This window comes from Mustela putorius, unplaced genomic scaffold (genome assembly GCF_011764305.1).
Source record: "Mustela putorius furo isolate JIRA1106 unplaced genomic scaffold, ASM1176430v1.1 tig00003869_pilon_pilon_pilon, whole genome shotgun sequence".
NCBI lineage: Eukaryota > Metazoa > Chordata > Mammalia > Carnivora > Mustelidae > Mustela > Mustela putorius.
The window spans coordinates 34,907,497-34,935,425 of NW_025422021.1; the positions used below are offsets into that span (position 1 = coordinate 34,907,497).

At 46.7% G+C, this 27,929-nt stretch overlaps 1 protein-coding gene and 1 long non-coding RNA gene across 10 annotated transcripts in view; one reads left to right on the forward strand and one right to left on the reverse strand.

Annotated features, from left to right (window-relative positions):
- The window catches only part of AGAP1 (ArfGAP with GTPase domain, ankyrin repeat and PH domain 1), a 507,095-nt gene that overhangs the window by 132,184 nt on the left and 346,982 nt on the right, over nt 1–27,929 (reverse strand). For 7 of the 9 annotated variants that reach the window (XM_013048468.2, XM_045066852.1, XM_013048469.2 and 4 more), the window contains one exon: nt 19,427–19,585. The exons of the other annotated variants lie outside the window; for them this stretch is intronic. In XM_013048468.2, the coding sequence (XP_012903922.2) occupies nt 19,427–19,585 (159 nt within the window). The remainder of the gene's footprint in view (nt 1–19,426; nt 19,586–27,929) is intronic. 9 annotated transcript variants of the gene reach the window in all.
- On the forward strand, nt 10,436–16,806 carry LOC123387999. Its single transcript, XR_006602529.1, has 3 exons — nt 10,436–10,583; nt 15,927–16,110; nt 16,309–16,806. It is a non-coding gene; the product is annotated as an uncharacterized LOC123387999 (long non-coding RNA).

Genomic DNA, 27,929 nt, shown 5'->3' on the forward strand with positions numbered 1-27,929 from the left:
TTTTTTTTTTTTAAATCTCAATTTCCCCCAGGCATCCCATGTAACATTTTGTTGTTTCAAGTCAATGGTGTATATTTTTGTTTTGAATGAAATCAAATGCTAATTTGCAAAGTCAGAGAAATGTCATTAAAAATAGTATTTGAAAAACTTATTGTTCCATGTGATTTCACTATTTTCTCCTAAGCTGCGGGACAGGCAGCTTGATTATGAAAAGGGACCCTTGAGCTTCCCAAGTCTTTATTGCTGGTGGGTGGCATGCCCCCATCACAGGAGCTAGAGAGAGTGCTGTGGTGTCAGGTGCCTCAAACAAAAGGCCAGGCCACTTGAAAGAGGCCCCGCCAGCCTCTGAAACTCCATTCGCTTCCGCCACACCTGGGCCCTAACAATAGCCCCAGTCAGTGGGCTTGAGGTTGCTGAGTGGGACTCCCTCGCTCCCTGAGCCACTTGGCCAGTGAGGGAAACTCCAAACGGTTGGGATCCATGGGTAACCCACCCATAGAAAACCCTGGAGCTGATGGAGGGCAACCTGCAACCACTGGGGACACAGGTGATGTGGCTCAGTGTGGAGAGGAGCAAGACCTTGACCACCTATTCAGGGAGCAAGTGCATGGATGTGTGTAGACAAGAGGTATTCACCGATTCAACAAACTACTACCCAGGGCCTGCTTTGCGGGGTGTACTGTTCCAGGCCCTGGGGAAAGAACAGTGAAGAAAACAGAAAAGTATGGTGGTGCAGTTAACAGTGCAGAGCCCTAATAGACTAATCCAACTGTAATCCCATGTGGCTAAGAACTGATTTGCACGGATGCTGAAGGTACCTAAATTTGCATCACGAGGTGCCTTGCGTACCTGCTCTGTAACTGAATAACCTTTTAACAAAATAAACATTTGGGGGAAAAATACAGAAACACCCCTCCCCTAATATTCAAATGCGAGGATCTGAGCCATGAATTTTTTTTTTTTTTTTAATAAGGGTGAAATGACTCCTTTAACAGCTACTGAAAAGAGAGTATTTCTCTTTCCTGCTGTTCCAGAATTTTGCTAACCTGCTGCTAATGACTAATGACTGCGCTACATATTTTATGTAGATTCCAAGGCTGGGGTTGACCTCTAACTCTTCTGTCGGCAAACCAGATATTATCAACCCACTCATGTTTCTAACTAGTGGCATGTGAGCAGTGACCACACACTCATTTAAATAAGGAAGTTGAGACAGTAAGGTCATCTGTTCACTGAGCACTGGAATCAATCTGGTGTGACATTAATGAGAAGATGAGGTTAATGACTTCTTACTTTTGACACACTATTAAAACACTGTATTTAAAATATTTACCGGGTCACAAATAGGTAGCAGGTCCAGATGGCAAACAAGTAGATCAGAGTGGGCTCTCTGGTTTTCATCCAAGATTTGTAGTCAGGATTCCTCCTTGTTGCAAAGGAGCCTGATGGTTTCCTGCATTTGGCAAGCTTTAAGTTCTAGGGGTGCAAACACAGCCCAATCCACGAAGGGGCTAGTGGGCTGGTGAAGTGTAATGCATCTCCAGGCCAGGATTCTGATCATGTAACGGAAGATGATACCATGGGTTTGGGGCTAGCATAAAACCAGTGATTCCCATGAGTACTACCCGTGAGAAATCAAGGCTGCCCCAAGCTTAACTAGGGTGACATTCATCCTGCTTTGCTTGGGACAATCCCCGTTTACACCAGTTTCCCACCATAAGTATTAACACATGGACACCTCAATCTTTTTAAAGATTTTATGTATTTATTTATTTACTTGAGTGAGAGAGAGGGAGAGTACACACACTCATGAGCAGGGGAAGAGTGGGGGGGGGGTGAAGAACCTCAAGTGGACTCTGTGCTTAGTCTGGAGCATGGTGTGGGGCTCGATCCCATGACCCTGAGATCGTGACCTGAGCCGTCCATGGGCACCCCAATCTTAATCCCACTCTGCGATCCTTTCCAAGAATGAGAAAAAGAAGAAAGCTCAAGAAAATCTAATGATTATGATGATTAAGAATTGGGTATGTAAGAGGTTGTGTGAAAATGGGACAGCCCCTCTGCAAACCTGCCCTTTATTTCTGTGTTCCATGCAGCTGGGAATCATGACAACCTTGCGTCAATCTCAAATCAAGAATCCCCCTGGACTGCTAAGTACAGGAAAAGTTCGTAACATGACAGATCATTTTAACCTGACTGAAAATCTGTCAAATTTTATACTCAGGATAACTGTCTCTGCCAATAACCCCATGGATAAAGATACCACGAGTAATATCTTCGTTCAGAACCGCAGCCAAGACATCATTTCATTTCTGAAGCACAGTTTAAAGTACAGCCTTTTTCAATAGATGATAATATTGGTCAAGTGAGTGGCTCTTATTTTGTCTTCTCTACAAAAATGACAAATTGCTGTCATCTCTAAAATTAATGATGGTGTGTAAAAACTAAGATTAAGCTTGCTTCTGACAAGAAGCAGTTAATAATGCAGCATTAAGTCTGGAACATTCTTTTAAAGAAAAAAACAGATGTCACTGATACTACAATGGTTTTATCGTGTTACTTCCAGCACTGCCTTAGAACTTGGGCTCTCTCCTGGCAAAAATAAAATAAAATGCAACACGATAAAATAAAGTGTTTTGAGATTCTGAGTGGAATCTGCTTTGAGTTTAAAGCATTTTCTTTATTGTGGCTAAAAATTTTGTCAATATGGTTCAATCAGACACTATGGTTGATCTTTGGGGAAATTGCTGTAAAATAAAATGAAAGATAAGATTGTGTTCCCAAACATAATAACTGACATTTTTCTCCTTTTCCTTAAGCAGAAGGCCAGCCCCCTGTGGCCGATGGAAGGGTCAGTGGAGGGTGCAGCAGCCCCAGCTAGAGAAGTGGAATCTGCCGCCTGCTATTCATCAAAGAATCGCTCATTCCCATTCTTCCCTACTGCTGCCTTTTATCCCCTGGGGTGAGGTTAAAAGAAACAACACGGGCGCCTGGGTGGCTCAGTGGGTTGGGCCGCTGCTTTCGGCTCAGGTCATGATCTCAGAGTCCTGGGATCGAGTCCCGCATCGGGCTCTCAGCAGGGAGCCTGCTTCCCTCTCTCTCTCTCTCTGCCTGCCTCTCTATCTACTTGTGATTTCTCTCTGTCAAATAAATAAATAAAATCTTAAAAAAAAAAAAAAAAGATTTTAAAAAAAAAAAAAAAAAAAAAAAAAAAAAAAAAAAAAAAAAAAAAAAAAAAAAAAAGAAACAACTACCCACCAGCCTCCCCAACCAGGATGTGGGCCTCCTCCCTGCCTCCAAGGCTCTGCCCGCCCCTTTCCTGAGGAATACATTTTTTTCCTCTTCTCCCCCCATTTCTACAGAAGGTTCCAGGCGATCCACAATTTTCTCCTGAATACACTCTTACCAGTTGCCCCTGCCCATACACCCTGGCACAGTCTGCCGTCCAGCAGTGGCCGGGACCAGCTGTCTCTAATCTTTGAGATTCTATGGCTCACAGGCTTCAGGAGACTCTGAGTGGCCCCAGGAAGTGGGGACTTCCAGGTTGTCTGGGAAAGGGTCTCTCAATCCACATGTATGCAGACCCCAGCATCCTCCCCACTTCCATAGTCTCAAACGCTGGCCCCGACTGGCTTTTATCAGTAAACACTCCCCTCTCCATTCACAGTGGCCAAGGGCTCTCAGGAGTGGCCCCATTGCTACTTCTGGTGCCTCTGACTCCCTGGTTCTGGGCATAGAAAAGGAAGAATGGATCTATGTATTTTCTTCTTTGAAATTTGAATTCGTTTGCTCATTCTAGATCCAGGGGCACTTCTTCACAGGGGAAATGGTCTCCTTCTATCCAGCACACCTTGTCATTCAGCTCCAGCTGAGACCCTGACCTTTGGAGGCATGGCTACCTGAAGGACAAGGATACCCCACAGACCTGGAGGGAGAGCCTGGCTGGGGCTATGCATGCAGCTAGGGTGACTACAGAGATTTTGCTCTGATTTTATGAGACTGAGAGAGAAACAGAAAAAAGGAGATGCTGGTATTAGTGAAGAGAGCACGCACGTACAAGCTTCATGCAAAATGGGCACAAAAATGGAATTCACTAGGCACGCTCAAAGTAACAAGTCTAGATAGCCTTGGCTACGTGGGGGATTTAAGCGGAGCTGCTCAGTTGTGAAGAAAGAGAACAAAATGATGACATGGAGACAGCATGCAGAAGAAGAGGCTGAGATGAGGCGTAATTAGGACTCTCACAGTATTTTCTAGCTCCTCTGGGAAAGCATGGCCCTTTGTGAAGTGTTACAGCTATGATTCTTACAAATCCAACTTCAGTACACATTTGCAGGAAGAAATTGAAAAGTGAGATCACACACTGAAGTCGGAGTCTGATTCTATCTGACTTCACATCTGGTACTTCTCAGAACAGGCCTACTTGTTCAAGGCGTGCTTTCTGGCCGAGAAAGGACGGGGCCGGCAAGAGCAGGATTCAGAGCCTTGCCCTCTGTCCAGGCAGCCAAAGACATTCACGGACTATGAAACCCTGTAATTTCCTCAATATAATTAAACTCGAGGCCAAGGCACATCCTACTGAAGCCAATCCATGTTTGCAAACAATTCAGCTTATTGCTGCAACTACGTCTGCCCTCCAGGGGACGGGGCAGGCTCTGCACAGCGTCACCAGGACTGGACCAGTTGTTCTGCATTTGGTTGGGTCTTTCTGTATCTCTAATTTTCTTTGCTGTGCGGCAAGGGGCAGGATGGGGGCAAGGACGTAGGTGTCTTGGCTCTCCCACAGCTGCCACCCAGGGCCCCAAATGCCTACCTCCAGCTCTTCTGCCCTCCATAGCCAGGCAAGGACCACTTTCTATTACCACATAGAAAGACTCACTGCTCTTGGTTTTTGGATAAATTATGGTTTCGAACTGACTATACCTACTGACAAGTAGAAAGATTTGCAAATGTTTACCTCCTACTTTGTGTTTTCTAACTATAGAATTCCTAGTTGAAATAATTTTATTTAACATATTTTTCCATAAATAGTATGTATTTATTGCTGAAGGATGAAAAGAGAAAAGGGAAAAGCATTTACGATCTTGGAGATGTCTGTACTCTCCATCCAGCTGGTTTTTTTACACACATGCATGCAGCTGGGCACACAGGTGGGTACGCAGTCGGCCCCACCCACAGCTCGGGTTTCCACCTGTGTGTCACACCTGCATCACACATGACCCCTCCAAGCTGTGTGACCCTGGGAAAATTATTCAAAGTCTCTAAGACTGTGTTTTCTCATTTAAAAACAGAGATAACAACACGACCTCACAGAGCTGTACAGTAAATTTAATGAGCAATATAAAAAAATCACCCAATCCAGGACAACCACATGGCAAATAATAACATTTGGCTGTTCATTCCATTACATAAAACCTGAGTGGAAGTTCACTGGGTGGATACGGACTGAGGCGGCCTGGGAAACAAACCTGTGAACTTGGCAGAGTCCTTCCCCTCACATTCTGGTGGTGGAAGATAACAAATTAAGCAGTAAAGGAAGAAATCACAAAGGTGATTAGGGGTACAGAGAAAGTAAGGCAGGGAAGTGGAATGGGGGCACTTTTAGGTGGGGGTCACCAGGGCCTCATGGATAAAATGGTCTCTGCTGGGACATGAAAGGTACAGCTGGGGTGAACTGCATGGGAGCAAGGCTCAACCACCTCCATAGGACAAGGACACCTAGGAATGTCTGTCCAGAGAGAGTGACCTTTTCATGGCCGTGCAGTATCTCCTCGCAGGGGCTTACCATGATTTCTTTATCCAGTCCCTCACTGCTGGTCATAGAGGTTGTTTTAAATTTATGAACTGTTCTTAGACAAAATGGAAAGTTAACGTATTTACAGCTAAAGTCACTTATAATATAATCCAACTTTGGAAATAAAGAAGAACATATACATAACTAGAAGGGTGTATACCCTCAAACTGAAAACTTACTGTAAGGAGTTTGTTTTTAAAGCAAAAGCTTCTCTGCCTTTTCAATATTTCTCAATATGATGTTTTATACTGAAGGAAAAATACAGTTATTATTGTAAAAATTAATGAAGGGAAATGCTAGTTAGCCACTTGCCAGAATGAAGTGACGTGGTAGTTAGCCATGTGCCAGAGGGAAGGCAGCAGGCTTCCCAGAATGGGGTGACAGGTGCATAACTGACACCAGCGTGTCACCGTGTTCTAGCCACAGGACAGATGTCACATCCATTTACTGGTAGCGCTTTCATACTAGTGCATCTAGTATCTATTTATCTAGAAATCAAAGAATCTTTTAAACAAGAAACAGACTATTGGTAACACAATTTTAAGGAAAAAAAGGACTAGTGTATGAAATAATTTCTTTTTTAAAATAATTACTTGTTCAGGAACTGGTATTAATGTGATCTGATTGCTAACACTGTGGATTACAGCTTGCTTGTGCCCCCAGAAGAAAGCCGTGTATAAAAACCAGGTGCTGGCTCAGGTAATAACCTACACCTTGACTTCTGTAGATGGTATCATATGATGATAATTTTTCTAGAATGCATGCTCTGGATGGATGCTGTTGCCGTACAAATCTCATCTGGGGGCCTGACCTGCGTGTCTGGTGGGCGCTGCCACTGTCTTCTGATTGATTGGGGCTGACGTGCCCCCAGACTTCAATTTCCCTCTGCACCCCCACCATAAAAGCATCTTGCGTGGAGATGCTCAGGTGCTGAGGTAGTGTTTCTAGACACAGGATTTCCTGGACATTTTGATGTCAAAGGAAAACAGTTACAAGATTTCTGTGGGCTGGTTTTGGGGAGCAGAGATGCTTAGTTGACTTATCACACTAATGCAAAGCTGGATATGAAATAAGAGTCAACAGCTGGTTGAAAGCTGAGTTTCTGATCTTGTAAAAACAAGCTCGACGTTTTGAAGTACATTAGGTAATTGTTTCTCATTACACTATACACAGAAAATACTTCTAAAGTAGTAATGATTATCTCAGTTACGATTCGAGATTTGATTATGAGTCTAGCTGGGGACTCCTTATTTACAAACACTGTGAGAAAGGGAGGGTCCATCTGAAAACTGACAAGGCTGTGGGCTCAACCACAGGCTGCAGACCAGCCAGCACATGAGAGGAGAACTCCCAAACCATGCCAGATGGCAAGCTGGGGTGGGGTAATCGCATGCCACGTTCATTGACGATGTCTGCCCCCACACTAGATCTCAAATACAATTACAATTATTTTCCTGTAAATAAGATACATTTTAAGAAACTCTGCAATAAACAGAAACATTTCCCTGCAACTGTAGTAAGATTTAAAAAACCCCACTGCAGAAATAATGTAGCAATTAAAATAGCATTTATAACTACGTATGTTTAAAATGTTTCTTCATATAAAAGAATAAAATTTTAGGTCATTTAAAATAACCATCTGTTTCCTCATGATATAAAATTTTTAGTATCATTGTATAATTAATATTCATATCACTTTCTGTTAATAATCTTTTCTGTCAGATAATAAAGCAAAGATGTAACAAAAGATATATATTCATTGAAAGAAGTTTAAGAATGAAAACCACAGCAATATACAAAACCTAAAGGTGGAAATACAGAGGGTTTAAGGATGGCACTGATCAACCACTACACAGCGGCCAACTGTATCTATCAACCTATCTACCATCTATCTCCCTATTCACTACCTACTCCTCTCATCCTTCTGCCCTTCCACTCAATCTATCCTCTGTCTGTCTATCTCTCTGTCCCTCTATCTATCTGTCATCACCCTGTCTACCTATCTCATCCATCCACCCACCCATCTGCCCACCAGGCCATCCGTCCATCTGTCTGTCCATCCATCCATCCATCCATCCACTCTATCTACCTGATCCATCTCCTTCCAAACAACTCACAATTACTTATATTTTTATAGTCACTCCTTCTCCACTCTTATTTCCACTCCTTTTTTTCTTCTTGGTACCTAAAATGTTTTGAGCCCTTTAGGTCTTTCCATTTTTGCATGTCCTTATACATTCTATAGTAAAGAACATGGAAGACACTGAAAAAGATCTGATCAAGTTTTATTCTAATAATGAACAAAGTCATCAGGAAGACAGTATTACTGACATTTCTTAAACTACCTGATTCACAGGATGAGAACCTGAGCAAAACACAGAAATACAAAATGAGTATTTTCCTGGCTCAAGGGTGATAAAAAAAAACCATGAAAAGCAGTCCTAGACTACTTAAAAACATACAGTAGAAAATCAGATGTTTTAATGTGGCAAACAAAAGATCACTCAAAGTTTTCTTTCTATTTGGAGTAACAGCATATATATTTGACTGATCTTTTTATACTGCTCTATCTATAGATGATTGGATATTGGGGTAGTAAATGATTCTATCTTTAAAAACAAAACAAAACAAAAACTCTAAAATTGAAAGTTGGCAATTAAAACTGCAGGGACCAATAAACAAAAATATTAAAACACTAAATAATTTCACAGAATTTTAGACTTCTATATTTTAGGAAGCTTTAAAAGTTTAACAACACATTGTCACAGGGTTAAGGCCAATGTGAAATGATGTTACTAAAAATACCCAGGGGATGAGAAGTGCAAGTCTCAGTGTAAATTCCAGCAGAGACTTCTAGACTTCCCGGAGAATCGTGACCTGCCTGGACTTGGGTGTCCCCTCTCCTAACACACCTCTGCCCAACCTCTCCATATGTGAGATGAGGACCCCTGCTGGCTAGACAGGCAGCTTGTAAAGTCACATCACTCTCCTGAAAATCACAGGGGCACCCAGCTGTTCAGGGTCAATGCTGAACCTTCTAGGATTCTTGCTCTTATCCTTCATGACAGAACTTGAACTCTCCTTCCAACCTCCATGCCTCATACCCCGCTCTTCCCCTTTGTCATTCAATAGTGCTCCATGATGTCTTGTACCGCCTTAGCCTTTGCACACACTCTTCCTTCTGCACTGGGTGCACATACGTCCTCCAGACTACCGATTCTTACCAGCATTTAAGGTCCAATGAATCAATCTGCCTTCCTTGGGGCCACCTTCAAATACAAATAGGGCACTGACCTACATGGTAAAATGCTGGTGTGTATTTGCTCAAAGAATGAATGAACAAATGCATAATTTGCTTTCACAGTTTCTGTTGGAAAAATACTTAGTAATTTATACATTTACTCCAGACCTGATTTCGGAATCAAACACGCATGTCTTAGCCACCCTCTACCCTCAATCTACTTCTCACCACTTGACGAAGCCTATTTCAATGTGTTCACTCAATGATACCCCGTCTCTTTTCCCTTTCCCTCCACAGACCAGGAATTTTGTGTGGATCCCTGAGCTCCTACCAGGGAGCATGGGAAGCAGCCGGAGCATGGTAAGTTGTCAATAAGTATTTGTGAAATACATGAAATTAAATAGAAAATTTAATAATTGCTGTGAAGTGCACCTAATCTAGATTATTCCTCCTTAATTTAGCACTGACTCTGCTTGTGATTCCAGAAAGGGTTGAGATAATTAAAGGCAGGAAATTCAGTTGTGAACTCTAACCGGTAACTAACTCTGAAAACATGCACAATGTGCTTCCGACAGCCCGCTGTGAACGTCCCCTGCTGGCACATGGTAAGTCCTGGCAACATACTCTGTCCTAGCTGAGGGACACCAGCTCTGCTAGTAAATAGTTTTTGGAGCACCATGCCAAGCATTTTGTTTAAGAGAAATCTTAAAAACTCAATGAATTTTATCATGGGATGGGCAGAGGCCTTAGCCAGCCCACCATGCCGCCGCGTCACATGGGGCATGTACTTTCCTGGTGTGTTCTGGTGCCTGTCCACGTGTGCTCATTCAAGGATCATGAGCGAGACCAGCAGTCTGGGGAGAAGACACTGGGACAGTGTGCAGGGCGTGGCCTCTGGCACTCAAGGATGGAGACAGTAAGACTCTGAAGACCCTCTCCTTGTGTAGTTACTTTCTTGCAAGATAAGACAAATAAGAAAACAAGAAGGGATGACTTCACACAATCCCACACAGTTACTGGCTAGAAAGTGGCTGGGGCAGGGAAACAGACAGGCAGGCACATGGTGTAAGCTAGGTCCCACCAAGAGGAGAAGGCAATATGGGCAGGCTTGGAGGGGAAACAGAGGAGCCACTGGGGGTGACACGGACACACAGAAGCTCAACCAGCTCTGAGCAGAGCAGCAGGCAGGAGCCAAGGACAGGGAGACGGGAGGGGCAGGTGGGACATGGGATAAAGAAACATCAGGGGCCAGACCAGCTGGGGCCTTGTCAGCCAGAAATAAAACATCAGGAACACAGCCCGTGCGCAGCGAGGAAGCCACCACAGTGTCATGCGGGGGGCGTGGCAAGCTGATTCATGTTTGTTTTTTTTTAGAAGACGAGTCTGGCCAACCTCTCGGAAGCAACAACACACGGTAGGGGAAGAAACAGGGCTGACAAGACAGAGCTGTGGTGGGAACCATGGGCAAGAGAGGCAGATTGGCGGGCAACCAGGTGTGCACTCAGGAGGAGAGTGCAAAGAACCAGCCGTATGAGTTCATTCAGTGAGGTAAGGATATGAGAAACTGTGTGTGGCTTGATCTCCTGGGAGGAGATGGTGGATGGCAGACTGAAGTCTGGAGTCCCCTTTGGAAATGCTAAGTGTGAGTGCGTCAACAGTCCTTCAAGTAGGTGGCTGATTACACGTGCTCAACGGAACAGAGCGTGGTCCAGTGGGGTGTAAGAACTCGGGTGTCCTCTGTGTCTAGATAGATGGCTAGGACCACTCGGAGGAAGGGGGGTGGTGTGTAAGGTGCGGAGAGAAGACTATGTTTGGAGCAACATCAAGGATCTGAGGTCTGAAAGAGAAGGCGATGATTCTGAGACATAGCCAAGAAAATAGCAGGAAAACACAGAGAATGTGTCATGGGGGAAGCCAAGAAAAGAGCTTCCAGCAAGGAGATTATGAAGGAAACCAAGGAGTTGGCAGGGGGAAGGTCTGGCCACGGGTGAGAACAGTGTTTCAGAAGGGCTGGGAGAGAGGACGAATGGGACAGGTCAGAGAGGAAGTGGCCGGGGAGTAACTGGGGACAGGGAGTATGGAAAGCTGCCTCAGGCAGGTGTGCTCAGAAGGAGAGCGGACCAAGGCCTGGGAACTGCTGAGGCCTCCTCCTGGCCAGCACCAGGAGGAGAGCTGTCAGGGCAGGTGTGCAGGCTCCTAGGCAGGATGGCAGGATCTGATGACTGGGGAAAGCTGGGGGCACAGGAAGGAGACAGGATAAACCTAGGAACAGAGTCATTTGGACGTGGAGAGCTGATGGGTACAGAGGTGGAAGGAAGGACGCTGGCCAAGGGCAGGGACAGCTTATCCCTTGTGCAAGCAGGAAGCGGAGCGGCCGTGGGCACCGTAGGTAAAGCGGGGATGGGCAGGTGCAGCAGGGGTGGGTCTGAGCATAGGGAGTGAGTGAGCACCTCCCCCTATTTCCTAGGTAAAAGTAAAAGAGAGTCATCAGGTGAATAAGAAAGAAGAAGATTCAAGAAGAAAAAGTTGGAGCCAATCATTTCGCAGTATGCTATGTCTGGTTATCTGTTGCTATTTGTGTCAAAACCGTCACAACAATCCTTCCTGCACCGTGGAGTCAGTGCCCTGAGATCAACAGGCTCATCTACAGAATAAGGCTCATGTTTCTTATCAGAGCCATGGTTCATGCACACTTCACAACCCCTTGAAGAGTGGATCTCAACCTTGGATGCACGTTCGAAACACCTGGGGAACATTCTGGTGCTCAGGTTCAGCCCTGGCCAGAGGAACTGTGGTGCCAGCCCTCAACCCTGGGAACTGGGATTTCTAAAAAGCATCCTGAAGCCTAAGATGTGCAGCCAGGTTTATGAGGTTCCCATTCTCCCAGTTCTCAGTCCCTATCTGATGTAGGTTTCTGGAGAGGGGTCCCCACGACAGAACCTGAGGGGAGGTGAGCACAGAAGGTGGTCCGAGGCCTCCCATTCTCTCAGGACAAAGCTATGTCAGTGAGCACCGTTTAGGACTAGCCGCCCCACTGCAGCCCTGTACAGTTGGCTCACTGAACAGAATTTGGGCCATCAGCCCTCTGTTTCACTCTGTGGTCTCTAGATTGGAAGGGGACCAATGTGATGCCTGCGATGTTGTCCACACATCCTCACACAGGCGGCACACAGGACTGCCAACAGCCAAGGCCATCCCATGCTTGCTGGGGCCTTCCCTCCCCTGCACTGCGCTCTGGGCACCTGAGACTCAGTCCAGCCCTGGTCTGCTGGGTGGGGATCATTCTAGGTCCTCATCTTGGGGGGCCCTTATGCCCAGCAAGCAGCAAGTGTTTGCTGGATGCCAGGGAACATTTGAGCTGATGAGGGCAAAAGACTGAGTAGAAGCGACAACCTCCGGCTTCTGCCTGGGGGTAAGCTCAAAGTCTCAAAGTCAAAGTCCCTCAAAGTCAAAGGGACGAGACACTTCCTGGGGCTGGCTGCAGGAATTCCCTCCAGAAAGGAGGCATCCAAGCTTCCCTCTCTTCAGGAAGGATTATTTAATTCACGAGGGACCGATGGCTGGAAAAAAGGACCAGAGACCTGAAGTTGTCTTGTCTAGATTAGGGTTTGTCAACCTTGGTATTAATGACATTTTTAGGTGGGATCACTTCTTGCGTCGGGTGGGCTATCCTGTGGCGCTGAATTTAGCAGCTTCTCTGCTACTAGAAATCAGAAGCACACCCCTCTGATCCTTAGCTGCGACAACCCCAAATGTCTCCAGACATGGCCAAATACCTCCAGGAGAGGGGAAAAATTACTCCTTGTTGAGAACCAGTGGTCCAGAAGAAGATACCAAGGGCCAGAGAGGGCTAAGAAACTCGCGGCAGGTATTAACAGCAACTGACAAGAGTATCTCTCTCTGCCATCCGTTTAAAATGATTTCTAGACTTCTGCTAGGCAAAATGAGAGCTGCTGGCCTTCAAGCATGAAATCCACGGCTCCCTGTTCTAATATTGGGGGCAATGTTTTCTCTGGTCAGCACCTGCTGCTAGAAATAGCTGGCAGGAAGGAACTAAGAAGATAAAGTACAAAGTAACAGCGTTTTGATTGAGAGAAGAAAAAAAATACACCTTTTCCCCCCTGTGGCCAGTTACCCCAGGAAGCTTCTGCTTTCTCCTTGGCCACATGCAGAGAAAGGAAAGCAGGCTCTGAGCACAGAGGGAACTGGGGTCATCCCTTTAATTAGGCCGACCAGCCCAATGAGGGGAGCAGACCTCAGCCGCTGAGACGGGGTGTCCAGCTTTGAGAGATGAGAGCCCACGGGCCCTTTAACACTGCACTGAGCTGAAGGTTGATGACAAACCCCAGGGAATGGTTTTTGAATGCCAGCCAGGATCGGGGAGGAACTGATGATAAAGGGAAAAGTTCAGGAGAAACCAGAGAAGGGAAAACGTTATTTTCTTTAAAAGCAAGCTTTATAAAGATAAACAACTTTCATGATACAATGTTTTAATATTAAGCATTCACGTTCCCTTTTAAAAAAAGGCAAAGGGGCAAACTGTAAGCTTCTGCATCAGAAAGACCTGGGTTTGAATTTTGGCTAATTATTAAGAGTCTTGGGTTTCTCAGCCTTTTTGAACCTCAGTTATCAAATAGCAACAGTGATTCTCAGAAAATGAACATTAGATGTCAAGCTCTGGACACAGAGCGGCCGCTGACTACAAAGGCAGTTCCCACCTTAACCTTCTCCTTTCCTCCCTCGCAAAAACCCTCCTACAAATGAAGCCTCATGGTCGGAGTGGCTGTGTCACACTACCACCACCTGCTGGCAACACGCCCAAATTGTCAGCATACTATCCAGGGAGAGGAAAAAAGTGCTCAGACTGTAAACATCCCGGCACCCAGTCCCAGCACCCTCTCTGACCATCCCTGGACCAGCCCTGGACCAGCCCCCTGGGAAGGGAAAGACAGAGGGAAGTGTGGGGCACACAACCAGCGGGACTGAAACTTGTGTGTCTAGCCTCTATCATTAAAATAGCCACAGAAAAAAACCAGTTCAAACTATTTAAAGGTTTAAAAAGCTTAAAGGCTTCAGATTCAAGATCAGTGGTCCAATAGCAGATTCTGGTAGATTCCAACAGGAGGACGCAGGATTAAACTGTTGGAAGGGGATGCACAAGCGCACATGCATACACACACGGACTTTCACGACGAAAGCTGAGCACGGTGTGTGCACAATGACAAGGCTGTCTGCTGGCTGGGTGTAGAGGCAGGCTGAAGAAGGGTCGAAGAGAAATGCTTTAGAATCACTGAAAGCAATGCAGTATTCACAGTGATGGCCAGCCAGGGCAGCAAAGATGAACTGTTGGAATGGAGCAATCGGGGTGGGGGGGATGGGGTAGAGCCAGCAGAACCACCTGACAGCCGAGGGTGGGGGGCAGGGCTGTCGTGGTGACACCAACAGTTGAGGCCCAAAGCTGGCACTGGTGGGAGACACGGTGGCAGGCCTGCCTGGCCTGAACACACTCAGACACACACGTGGGGGGTCCACTGGCATAGGTGTGATGCATCTCAAAATGCATTTAGCCTCAGAGCAAGATATGACAAGAAAGTGTGTACAAACGACCCCCTGGTGTCCCCTGCTACACCCTCAGTAATGCAAACTCTAGGATAAGGCTTCTAGAGAAAACGACCTATAAAGAAAATGATTAATAAAAAAAAAAAAAATCACAGGCTCCCGATAAGACTCACGAAAACTCTCAGCCAATAGTTGTTGCAGAGATAATTGTCCTGAATCTATCAATAAAGCTAAGCTGCCCCTTCATTGACTGCAAACAACAATTTCTTTCACCCAGGATTATAAGTTGGTGTTCACAGGCTCACTGCTGCCATTACGGTGATAAACAGTTTAAACCACAACAGGGTCTGACATGTAGATCAATTCTGGGTCCATAAAGAATCTACACAAGAGGTTGCAGGACAGGAATTTACAGCCACCAGTTTTTATTCCCTCTTGCTGCAAAAATTACTTCTGTCAAACACTTAGGAGAGTGAGGAAAAATGTAAAAAAATTAATTTTTCATGTACTACGGGAACAGCCTCTTCCAATGCTGAAGCTGAAGATGAATATGTTTCTGCATTTAAAAAATTATGCCGAGCAGCATGTGGCACTTCGCCTAAGAGGGACCCAATCCTCCGTGCTGCTCGAGAGCCAGCAGACAGCAATTTGAAACCCCGAACTGAGCTGTCTGGATTTCCTCTAAGGGCAGATGCGGGTCTCATGTTAGCAACGCCAAATTATATTAGACATTTAATTTTAAACCTCAGGTACTTAATGTAAAACCTTACAACAGTAATAGTCATAAAGCAGTGGGGCATTCCATTTCACAGAATGGATTCTTCTTCTCCTCCCCCCTTAATTTAACCAGAACCTCCTGTTTGGTAGTTTTGCACACTACAAAGTAATCTATCTAATTAGGAGTTGCTCACAGCTGCTTAAAAGAGAGAAACCCCTCAGGGTACCTGTGCATAGAGAGGGGTTGCCTTTCAAAAGTTCTCCGGAGCCAAAGTCTTAATTTAGTTGTGGACGAGGGGGCAGAGAAAAATTGAGTCCTGATGTTGTTATTATTACGTTTTATAATAAAGTGTATGACAATGGGAAGGCAAATTCACCAATTCAGGGGCATTTGGATTCAAAAGCAGCTTAGCTTTCCCTGTCCCTGCTGCTAGCGCTGTGTAAGCTTTTATGATTCTGACATCCAAACCAGATACCTGGGCCAGGCAGGGGGGAATAAAATGATTAAAAAAAAGATAGTGGGATTTGTATCAACTGTAACTTGAAAAGAAAAAAGTATGACAGAAAGCTATTAATTATATTTGTTTCTTTGGTGATTATTTTCCAACACGGCAGGGAATGTTGATGCCCAAGTTGAAGTCTGGAAATCCATTCATAAACATGTTTCCTTGGAAGTCGCCTGTCAGACCTGATGCCCTGATGTTCATTAAAAATTGCTCAGGGTCTGGGGACCTGATGGATCACGGAAGGCAGGGATGGTGCTAAGCAGCAAGAAGCCAGGATGTTACTCTCACCGCAGGTGGGTACAGGGCTTCTTAATGCCCAGGTGGACCAGAGTACCCAGGGATCCCAGGAACATGAGGCTGCCACTGGGCGGGTCTTGGCGGAGCCATCCAGGCTCTGACTCTCAAACTCCCAGGCACTGCCTGATCCCAGAGCCATGGTTCTCAAACGTCAGCATGCAACACGGTTCCATGGAGGGTTTGTTAACACACAGGTTGCTGGGGCCCAGCCCTGAGCCTCGGAGTCAGTGGGTCTGGGAAGAGACTAGGAATGTGCACCTGTAACCAATTTCCAGGGGCGGTGACTGCTACTGTTTGTCTGGGAAGCACATCTCAAAAAGCACCGACGTGTTCTCAGGTTTGCATCCCGGCCCCTCTCAGAGGGTGAATTTGAACAAGCAATACGGTCCCACATCTCCCTACCCACCAAGTAGAGCTAACATCATTGTCTATTCCCTGAAGATCAAATGAGATCAGCCACATGAAGACCTCCATAAATATAATCTCTCATTATTATTACCACTGTTGTTTCCCTTTTCAACTATATGTTGGTTGTGACATGCCATCAACCCTCAGAAAATAGAAGAAGCAGGAAGGATCGAGGAAAACTGCAAGAATCCTCCTTCTGTGCAGTGCTCTGCTGCCTTTCCAGATCTTTGCTATATAAGTGATGCCAGCTCTAAGCCTTAAAATTAAGATGCTAATTAATGTTGCCATTCTGACCTCTTCTTGTCCAGTCTGCACCCATCTCCCCTTGCACACTCCCAACAGCCCCTTCATGTCACGTCCACTCCCTGGTGGTTGCATTTCCCTTTTTCCTTCTCCCTGAGCCCTTGTCCAAACTGCCTCAATGCTTATAATAACTTCCTCTTGTGGTTTGGCACCAAAAAACCCCCCATCTGGGTCTGTAAGCATTGTTCAAGTTGGATTCTCTTTCAGTTTTCCTTGATGGACTGTCCATCCCTCAACTACCTGCACAATCTCAGCCCAGGCTTTCCTACAGGTTCTCTGTGTCCCATGGCACAGGGCTCACAAAGGGCGGGACTGGAGCTCCTTCTGTGTCATGTTTGGGGCTCAGGCCCTGTGGCGTCAGGGAGTCTAAAGAGTTTTACCAAGCGTGCTACATGAAGAATGGACACTCGAGGGTGTCAACAGATGAGAAATCACTTTGTAAATATAAAAACACCATTTGTATGTAGGCAAGCACCGTCTCTTACATGAACTTTATAAATGTGTGTGTAGAGACCAATGCCATCTCTTTCCATGCAATGCCACTTCCAACCAAACTGATGGTCTGGAAATAACAGAGTCCCAAGCTTTGGTGCTGGGGAGTGCCTGTGGCACACACGCCTAGCTGGGCGCAAAGAGCTATGATGTGGGGTGGGGGCACAGTGACCTAGTGAGTCTTTATCAAAGACCTAAGTGTGCAGCAGGAAGGCTTACACAGAACAGATTTAGACAATATGCCACTTTCCATGCCTTTTCTAGAAAACATTCTTTTTTTTTAAAGTAGGCTCCACCCCCAGCATGGAGCCCAATGCAGGGCTGGCACTCATGAGCCTGAGATCAAGACCTAAGATGAGATCAAAAGTCAGACGCTTAACCCACTGAGCCAGCCAGGCGCCCCTATAAAACATTCTGAGTAGAGGGGAGGCAAAGACTGGGGGTGAGGTCTTTCTTAAGAACCTGCTCTTTTGTCCCCCCCTCTTCCCAAATATAACTCCCATAGAACATAAGGAGAACTCCAATGCTGTTGCCCTCCTCAGGCCCTGGTAGTGGATCCATAGTGAACTGGGAGGAGGAAAGTTCTAAGAGGTCCCCATTTGACCAGGAGGAACCAAGGCAGTGTGCACAGCAGGCTCCGGAAACATCTGTGCAGAAAGGCGGCCACAGGCCAACCGTGGCTGGCCAGCGATACTGAAAGAGCACCTTGATGATGCAGTAATTATGTGAACTGCTTGCTCACTGTAATGACAGCAGCAGACACTCGGCGACAGAAGCCACCCCGGACCAGGTGCTGTGTTCACACCCAAACCACACAAGGAGGGAAGCACACCCATGCTTCGGACCAGACAGGCTTGTGGCCACCATGTGGGCGGTTCAGGTGCTGACCCAGCACAGGCCCTTCCAAGGGCAGGCAACAGAGGTGAACACTCAAATGTCACTTTCCAAGGGACCAAACTCCAGGTGCTTTGTCTCAGTGAGTCAGAACCCGCTTTCCTGGGGTCCTTGGGCATCGCAGGACCTGAGACAATGGGCGTAAAGCCCTAAAGAGGCAGAAGGGGACACCGATTGCCAAAGCATCCTCCTCTGGGTGGGGAAGGGGGCCCAGAGGCAGGTGCGTGCCGGGCACAGGGGCCATGCTCTGTTCACACATGCCATGCCACCCGCCCTTCCAGACCCACACTGTCATGGCACCCCTGGGTGTGGCCTTGATGGACTCCACTTCTCCTCAGCAACCAGTCTGGAGCTGTCCTTACCGCAAGCCCTCACTCGGCAGGGCGGGCCACAGAGATGGAAGCAACTAGAAGTAAGGACGATGTTTACCCACAGCAAACGTCCTGCTACAGCAGCTGGTGGGTCTACAGGGAAGACCTGATGCTGAATCTTTTAATTAGAACAAATTATGATAAAATTGCTTTACACCCCTGTCTGATAGACGACATACAACAGTGGGAATCCCGTTAAATACCGGTGAGCGGGCCGTAGATAGAACGCCACAGGCAAAGTGCGCTGCTGCAAAGCCAGGCGGCCTCGATAGCACATCAGTTACGATTCCGCCCAGACATCAGGGCGGCTTCTGACGTCCACACCCGTCTCCCAAAAGGCTGCCCACACTCATCAAAAAAAAAGGTGACAGGGAACTCTCCAAATTTAGAAGGTGCATCAGGAATTTTGGAAAACTAATAGGGAGAACGAATTCTGTGTTTTCCTTTGATGAAAAAAGCAAACACACCCCACATCCGACAATGGAACATCAGCAGTGCTACTCGAAGTATGGGTGTGGGGTCTCAGGGAAAGTGTGACTGGGATACTGGCTATAATTATTTCTCGCCTCCTTGTCATGGGACCGTGTGTGTGCAGCCTTGCTTTCCAAACCTGGCAGGCAATCTGCTCCTCCCTGATAGGACCACATGGGAGGATGTGAGTGAAACCTTTGTCAAGGACCAAATGCTCTGCAGATGAAAGGTGACACACACCCAGCTCATGAAGCTGCCCCATAGGGCCTGCACACAGAGTGAGCACGGATGACCAGGGAGCCACATCCGGCCCCTGGCTCACACCGAGGACCGTGAGGGGGGCGCGGGTCCGGGGGCCTGCGCCCTCTCTTACCACTGCTGATGGCTGAGTTTGCAATGACCGTAGCCTCACTCCACTGGTCGGCACTGGAGACAGAGTAGGAGCGCTGCTGCATACCGTCCGGCCGGCTGCCGAAGGAGCCCAGGCTGATGCCGCTGGCCATCTGAGACCCAGATGCACTAGTGACATTCCCTAGGAATAAACAAGTCAGGTGAACACCACCTCGGACTGCAGACCCCAGAAGCCAGCACGAGTCAGTAGAGACGCCCACGTGGTTGCGCATGGTGGACCTCGGTACCGAGAGCAGCTGGCATCCTGCCTACGTGAAAGATGGATGCATCCTACAGAACAATATTCAAGAGGAAAACAAGGGTGGAACAGATCCTAGGGAGCCTGCTGGCACACTGCCAAGGAACCTAACCACGCAACACAATCCTAAACAAAAAGACGCCGACGCGACACCATCTCTAGGTGGGGGCAGAGGTGAAGATGGAAAACCCACTTTTGGGCAAAGCCTCAGTCCCAGCAAGACGAACCCTACAGGAGCCCCCACTGTGTCCACGTATTGATGGAAGGGAAAATGATCACAAATGGCAGCCAACTTTTACAGTGAAGCTCTACTTTATGGTCAACACGAATTGAAGCTCCTAGACAAGACACTGGAGGACATGCACTCTTAACCCAGGTTAGCTCACTCTTACCCCGAAGAGGCCCAGTAGAGGAAAGACAGCCTTCGCCACTGCTCAGCACATGGGGCGGTTATGGAACAGTCCCAATGTGTGTGGAATGACAGCGATCAGGAGCCCAACATCAGAACGAGTGATCTCCTGGTCATATCAACTATAAACTCAAAATCATGACTCAGAGCCTTTCTCTAAAGTGCGGCCATCCTACCGTCTGTGAGTAAATTCATGTATTCGATGCAGATCTTCAGAGAGATCAGGTTTGTTTTGTTTTAGACTTTCCTGCTTATGTTAGTTTAGATCCAATCAAGTTCAAATTGTTTTAATAGAAGGCTCTCATAGCACAAGATTTTAAGTGCATAGATTGGGTTCGTAGTTCCCAAATATGGCCAATTACCAGAACTGCCCATGGAACTTTTAAAAAACAAAGGCTTCAGAATATTTGTATTTTGATTCCGAAGGCCTGGGGCTGGGGCTGGGGCTGGAGAGAATGCACATTTCCCACAGAACTCTGGTGGTCCCGGTGAGCCATCAAGATGTGGGAACTGGGGCTCTGCTACCAACAACCAACTGGACTGCGATCCCAAGATCATCTACTGAAACGCCTACGTGAGCCATGCAACAAACAAGTGGTCCACAGAGATGAGATGCTTCAAAAAATATATTTCTACTTTAAAAGGGGATACCGATTTTATGCTGTTATCTGAACCGGGAATACTTTGAATGTCACAGAGGAAAACTATTCCCAGGCAGCTCTACCCACTTCCAGAAAAAAGCTGAAAGCAACACTTCAGGACCTGGAGCATGGGCGGACCCAGACCCTCCTGAGTGCGGTTCTCAGACCAGTGCTCGGCCAGGAGCTCGTTAGGAACGCAGACCCGCAGGCCCTGCCCTAGCTCCTGCTGTTTCAGACCCTCCTTCGGAAACGTGGGCACACACGACATCCTGGGGGCACCTGCTGAAGCTCGGATACCCAGAAATCACTACGAACACGATACCGACAACTGGAGCTCTTTGCCACCTCAGACGCCTGCTGTCAAAGGTGTCCTCAGACAGCATGCAGGACTGCAGGTCAGGAGCCCGCTCCTGGTTCCGTCTGGCTGCAGGGTCTGAGCCAGTTTAGCTATTTCCCTCCTACCATGGAGGTGCTGATTTTTGGGCCCACTCAGGCCCTCCAATCCTGTAAGCACACATTGTGACTGATGCTGCTGGCTAGGATTCCTGCACCCACTCGGGGGCTGATCCCCATGGCAGACTGGGGAGAAAGGCCGGGCATCTGGCAGCTCAGACACAGAGGAGCAGCTCATGCTCATTGGGGGTGGCAATCAGGGACAGACCACATGCTCCTTCGGGGCTCAGACCCACAGCAGGGCACCATCTGGGGGTGCGGACGAGGTACTCCCAGTGGGCAGTGCAGTGTGGTTCTCCCCCTGCAGCCTATGTCCATATAGGTGTCTGCTGGCCACCTTCCCACCATCCCTTTCCCCTGCCCTGCTCTCCTAGGAGGGCACCCATTTAGGCTACAACCACTGGCTTCCTGTTAGGCTCAACCAGTGGGGAGAGGGATGAGATGGGCGGTCACCTGGGGCTGGCTGTCCCTGAGACTTTCTGGGGCACCCCTCCCCTTGCCCCAGTGATGTCTGTGGCACTTCCACCAGCCCCGGTGCCCACACCTTCAGACCCTGGGCCTGCTCTTCCCTGGGAGGATCCTCATCTCACACACCTACACTCAGAGCCACATTCAAGACAAACCCCACTTACCCTAAGACCTCAAAACCATTTCTACTTTTATCACATGAATTCTCGGCAGATAGGGGCCCAAGGACACTGCTAATACTTTTATGGTAGGGCAAAGAAAAAAGCTGGAAAGAGGACAGAGAGGACCACGAGAAGATCCACACAAGCTGTGACCTCACCGCTGAACCAGCAACCCCCAGCCCCAAAGCCTAACTGCCTGTGGGCACACCTGCCGTTTGGCAAAAAGGGTGAGGAGATGATTCTTTCCTCTCTGTGAGGGCCAATCACACCGGTGACGAGTCATGATCAAGCGTGCACTCTGTCCACAAAACCTCTTCTTACACCAGCCTGAGGCACACAAGGGCAAGGCTCACAAGTACCCAAACACCTTCACTGTCTGTCTTCGAGCCAATGATGCCAGGACGACACTTAAGCCCACAGTGTGGCTTCCCTTCCGGGGAGTGGCTCCCAGACGACAACCAGCCTAAAAACCTCCTGACACACTTCCCTTGAAAGGCAGAGTTTCCCAAGTGTACCTGTCCCTGACTACACATAGCAGAAGCCCTAGGATATCCACTTGCACACAGTGCAGCCTGCTCAGTCTGAACTTGGGACAGGAACACGTGCAGTGTCCTAATGGGGGTATCCGACAAAGAGCTCGTCTTAGGTCAACAAACTCTTCATGTCCAGGCCAAATAGCCACTGTGGAAGGAGAGGAGTAGGTTTCTTGAAATGAACACACTGTAGGAAACCTATGTGACAGAGTTGGCCATGTGTCTGCAGCGGGTCCCCTAGTCCTCAAGCTTCCAGGTGTTTGTCAAGTGAACTTTCAAGCATAGCACGTTCAATGTATAAAGCTGCTGGGGAGCATCTCTGGGGTTTGGCTCCTGAGGGGATCCTCAAGGAACCCCACTGGGGCCTGTGAAGAAACTTCTGGCAAGACTGTGTGCTCCTGGTGTGTGACTGCCGACTCAGCGCAAGACCCAAAGCAGGTGGGCAGAGCTCTTCAGGAAGCCCAACCTCAGGGCCCTGCAGTGCGTGAGGCTCTCCTTCTTGCAATCACACCAAACCCCCCACTGTGGACTCAAGATACACTACATGACCGAGTTCTGGCCACATGAATATGGGTAAGACTTGTGGCCTAGAGTCTGGGTTGAGCTCATAGATGATTTTTCCTGAGTACATAATGATTTCTTTTTAAAGGCAGAATCTGGGAGATATCTTTTAAAAATCTGTGGTTTCTGGCATTATTTGAAAAAATGAAGAGCATCTGGCAGCAGCGGGCTTGTGCCTGTGCTCTCCAAATGGCCAGTGCAGCAGCCAGAGAACACACCTGCCTGCCCAGTCCTCATCTTTGCTAACCGCGAGTCACAAAATCTTTCAAAAATTGGCTGAAGAACAATCTTGTTTCAGAAGTAAAACGTTTCTGATTTTCTCCCAAGAAAGCGAATCTCTCGTATATACTCAATTTTAAATGTCAGTTAAAATTTTTCTAAACACCAAACAATAAAAGATCAACTAACTAGTATGTAAGAAAAAAATTATGAAGGGCTAAAAATCCCGTTTTTGCCATAAATATATAGCTTGGGGATCAACACAGACATGCCCTCGCCTTTAAAGGTAAACACATGAAGACACAGGTTTTAACTTTGACGCAAACCAGTGCTCCATGGCCCCATGGAAGTAGTCTCAGTGGCTCACTGTGGCCTGTGGAGCATCTCACTCCCCGCGGGAGCAGTCCTGGGCCAGTGGTTACCCTCTGAGGCATTTCGACTTGCTCTGAGTGAAACCATAAGTCAAAGAAACCAGCTACCCCCAAATGTTTCATGAATTATCTTAAATAACTCTACAGATCTAATTATGGTATTTTATGTCAATTTCTGATGCTTATTTTTACACACACACACACACACACACACACATATACACCCCTCATCCAAAAAAGGCTAATGAATAATTTCATTTGTATTTCTGAAAAAATGTCACGAATTGGCACCAGTCAAGCAACACCAGCCTCTGCTTCTAGACTGTACACATGCACACCCAGCAGAGTCTGCCCTACGTGTGACCACACTGCGATCTTCTCACCACTTCTGAAAATGCTTCTAAAGCAAGTAAGAGAGGTGCTAAGCTTAAACTCACTTTATTTCCTAAGTTCTCTAGGCCTACATCTTCAAGTGAATGGTAATTCATTTCACATTAACATATTATTAATTAAGGCTGAGGATCTGGGGTTCTCATCTGTGAAAGAAGCCCACAGCTGATCTATTCCTGGCAGTCAAGCATGGAAGACCAAGACCATAGAGATACACGGGAGGACCTGGACACTATTCTCAACGTAGTCGGGGTTAGCCTCAAATGTGGAGCAGCTCTGAGCGGCTGTGTCTAGGCCGAGGGGCCTCTCTGGGCCGTCAGACTGAATGGCTCCAGCAGGTCCTCATCCGAACACACATCCATCTTGCTACAGAATTTCACTCGTGTGGCTGAGAACCAAGATATGACACTCAAGTCTATCTGACTGGACAAGCCCGTGTGTGCCCAAAACACAAGGCCGAGGAATATAGGAGCCATAGGAAGGTCTGAGGGGCAGGAAGAACAGCCCCTGGAAGGGTGTGGGAGAGACTTTATGAAACGTTGCAGATTTATTTTAGATTTTGGAAATGGAGACCACCCCCCTCCAGAAAAGTGTGGAAAGAGGGATCTCACGCAATCCTGGGACTACCCAAATGCTCTTCTGACTCACCTGATGTCCAATAAGAGCCTCTCTCCCCAGATTCCTGTTTCCCTTTTCACCTCAGTCTGATGGAAGTCACACACTCAGTCCAATGTTAGTCCCACAAGTGCCTAACACTTGTGCCAGAAATCCTGTACAAGAATATTCGCAGTGGTGTTCCTCGGAACAGCCCCGAACCAGCAAAGGAGGACATCTCCCCACCACAGGCACCCTGTGGTATGCCCATATGGTGGAACACCACAAGCAGGAAGGACGGATGCTGACATGGCCACGACAGGACGAACTTCACAGACAGGATGTGTGGAGAAGACCAACTCGAGCACCAATGGCTGTGACCCCACCCAACAGTTCACCATCCACAAGCAACCAGTCCTAGGAGAGAGCAATGGGATAGCAACCACCCTCAGACGCGTGTGTATAGGCACGGGCTGGCGGCCACCTGCTGCTTCCCAACCTGAGGACGGGCCACCTACACACTTAGCTACCAGGATTTTGCACTTTCTCTGTGTGTGTTCTATTGATATAATATATCTCACCCTCCCAAAAAAGCTAAAAATGGGTCATCTGAAGAGTTTGTGGATACAGAGGTCAGGTCAGCAAGTGTGAGAGACAGAGTTGGGGTGGGGGAGAGGAGACAGGGGCACCAATATGAAGTCTCAAAGAGGAGCCCAGCCCTTCACAGTAGGAGCTACTGCTTCCACAGCAAGGGAGTCATGAAAAGACCTATTTGTTGTTTGTCTCAGTATCTTTTCCCCAAATATCGGGATATACACAGTCGACTACCTGGCTCATTCTGAACTCAGACAGAGTGCTTCCTCCAACACCCCATCTCCGGATCAGCTGGCTGCTGGCCTTGATTAGCAGGGGGCAGCTACATTACCATGCTAATCCATGGAGTCTCAGCGCCATCTCCTTGATATGGATATGTGTGTGCTTATGGGCCGCCCTGATTAGCCCAGCTTCCATGTGTCAAAAGCGCCAGATTCTTCCCAAAGAATAATTTTAGCTTTACTTCTATCCCTAAAGTGTAAGAGTTGATTTGAAAAGGTACTTACCTCCACCATATGCTATTTTTCTTAAAACAATTTGCATTTCAAAGTGACTATGGCATTTATATCTGAATGAATATCAGTATGTTGCCTGAACTGATCTCAAACGAGCATGAAAAAGATGCTGGTTTTCTATTGAACACGACTGTTTTCATCCACCAAATGCCATCAAAGACAGAATGCCTCTTTTAAGCTATAGGCTTATTACATAAAAAATAGCTTGCTCTGATTTTTAAAAATATACTCTGAAATAAGGCTTTTCATAGCATTCAAATAAAGGTTCATCAACAATTATGTCTTGTAAAATACAAAATTTTGCTCACTGCACTTTCCGTTTTAGTTCATCTTCACAAACACAGCTTGGCCTTCTCAAAGGCTTAAAGTGGAAAAGGAATATTTGGCATTTGAATTACTGGTAAAGTAGCTTGTAGAAGAGCAGCAGTGCTTGCCAGTAGGTTAGAGACCTGTGCCTTGCATGAGGGGAGCACGACGCAGAGAGGGGTCTACAAAGGCCCCAGTACAATGCAGACATTGGTATCTACTGTGGGATTTTATACCTTTTTAAAAACAAATCGTAATTACAGCATAGTATTGATAGGAGCTTTCCCTGATCCTCGGAGGCCTCACACTGAGAAACAGATTGGTTTTGGGGGTGGATTCTCATTCCTACCTGGCCTCCAATGTGAGAGGAGTCTGGGGTATGAGGCCGCCTTGCAAACCTCCGAAGCATAGCCCCCACTGAGCACGAGCAAGACGGCCAGTTTGCTGGAATTGGAGCAGGGCGACTGAGGCTACTATAATGGCCACACCACTTCAAAATAGGCCTTTGCCATCTGTTCGTCCTCCAATTATAAACCCAAAAAGAAATATAATTCACAACACTACCATAAAAAGTGAGATACGGATGATTTAAGTGCCTATGAGCAGGGCCGTTCGCTGCACTATTTGCATTGGAAATCTGCCCTCCTTTTTGGCATCCAGGACTTGAGGCTAAGAGGATTTTTTCCAAGGACACATTCAGTATCTTAAAGACATAGGCGTCCGGGATTCTGCATTGTTATAAACTGACACTTGTTTTGTTAGAGTGCGTTCAACACGTCCACTACTGAGATGGGAATCGCGGTGCACCTCTTCACTGGGATATAAGCCCATATGTGCTGACCAGAGAGGAGAGAATGTATGGAGCCCAGACCCGGTGGTCACAGTGGATGTATTTGCTACTACCTACAACAGTGTGGCCACACTCAGGACTACAGTCCTGGGACCAGTTCCCACCTATTTCCTAAAAAGCAGAAATAGTTCATTTTGCTTGGATTTCTCCTTGTTCTGATTATGATGTCCAAGGAAAAAAAACACCGAATCATTCTTGTTGTATCAATGTCTTTAAAACTTACCTTGCACGAATGCTGTCAATTAGAAGACTTCCAGAATCTCATGTAACAGATCAACTCATTATTGAACATGAGCATCGATTCTTCTTTGTAATGGCCATAGGAATGATGTAATTTTATATCACACTTCTTTCTTATGGCTTCTAATCCTTTTCATGTGTTCCATTATTTTCATCATAATTTTAGATATATGACATCTTGCTGATTTAAGGCAGACAATTCATACTGCTATTTTCTTACTTCTGGATAGCTTCATTTCCAATTTCTCATTGGAGTAAACAAAACTGCAAAGGACATCTTCTATTAAGACTCTTCCTTAGGATAAAATCTTGGAAGAATCATTACTCAGTCCAATAGCATTAATGTCTTTTTGACTTGTGGCATATATTGCTGATTTTCTGAGGCCACTGGCCAAAAGATGATGGAACCTGGACATCTTGAAAACAATTCAGTTCATGATTTGTAAAATGGATATAACATTAATGATGATGACAATAATATGCCCCATGTGGCTGATTTATATAAACATCAAATTGTATAAAGCACTTTGTAAACCACAAAGCCTCTGTGGATATAAGCTGTTATTAATTTCACCAATGGTGAGTTTTCCTTTTCTCTCTAGTTTATTTTTTACTAAAAGCTTAAAATGCCAATAATGCTAATTTTGTTTGCCTTTAAAATCTAAAAGGTATGAATGTCATCCTTACATCTTTCTTGTGCTGGGGTCTCCTCATGTGTCCCTTGCTCACACCTGCTTCGGCTATTACAGTCGTCCTCACAATGCATGAGCCAACATGCATGCTCTCAAAGGCATCCTGAGCATCTGCTGTATGGACCTGGGCAGTGCTTAGTGCTGGGACAGCGTGACAACACTCCTACCACTCCAGGTCTTCCAGAATTTCCAAAGGATTGCAACCAGGTCCATCCAAGCCATCAGAGGCA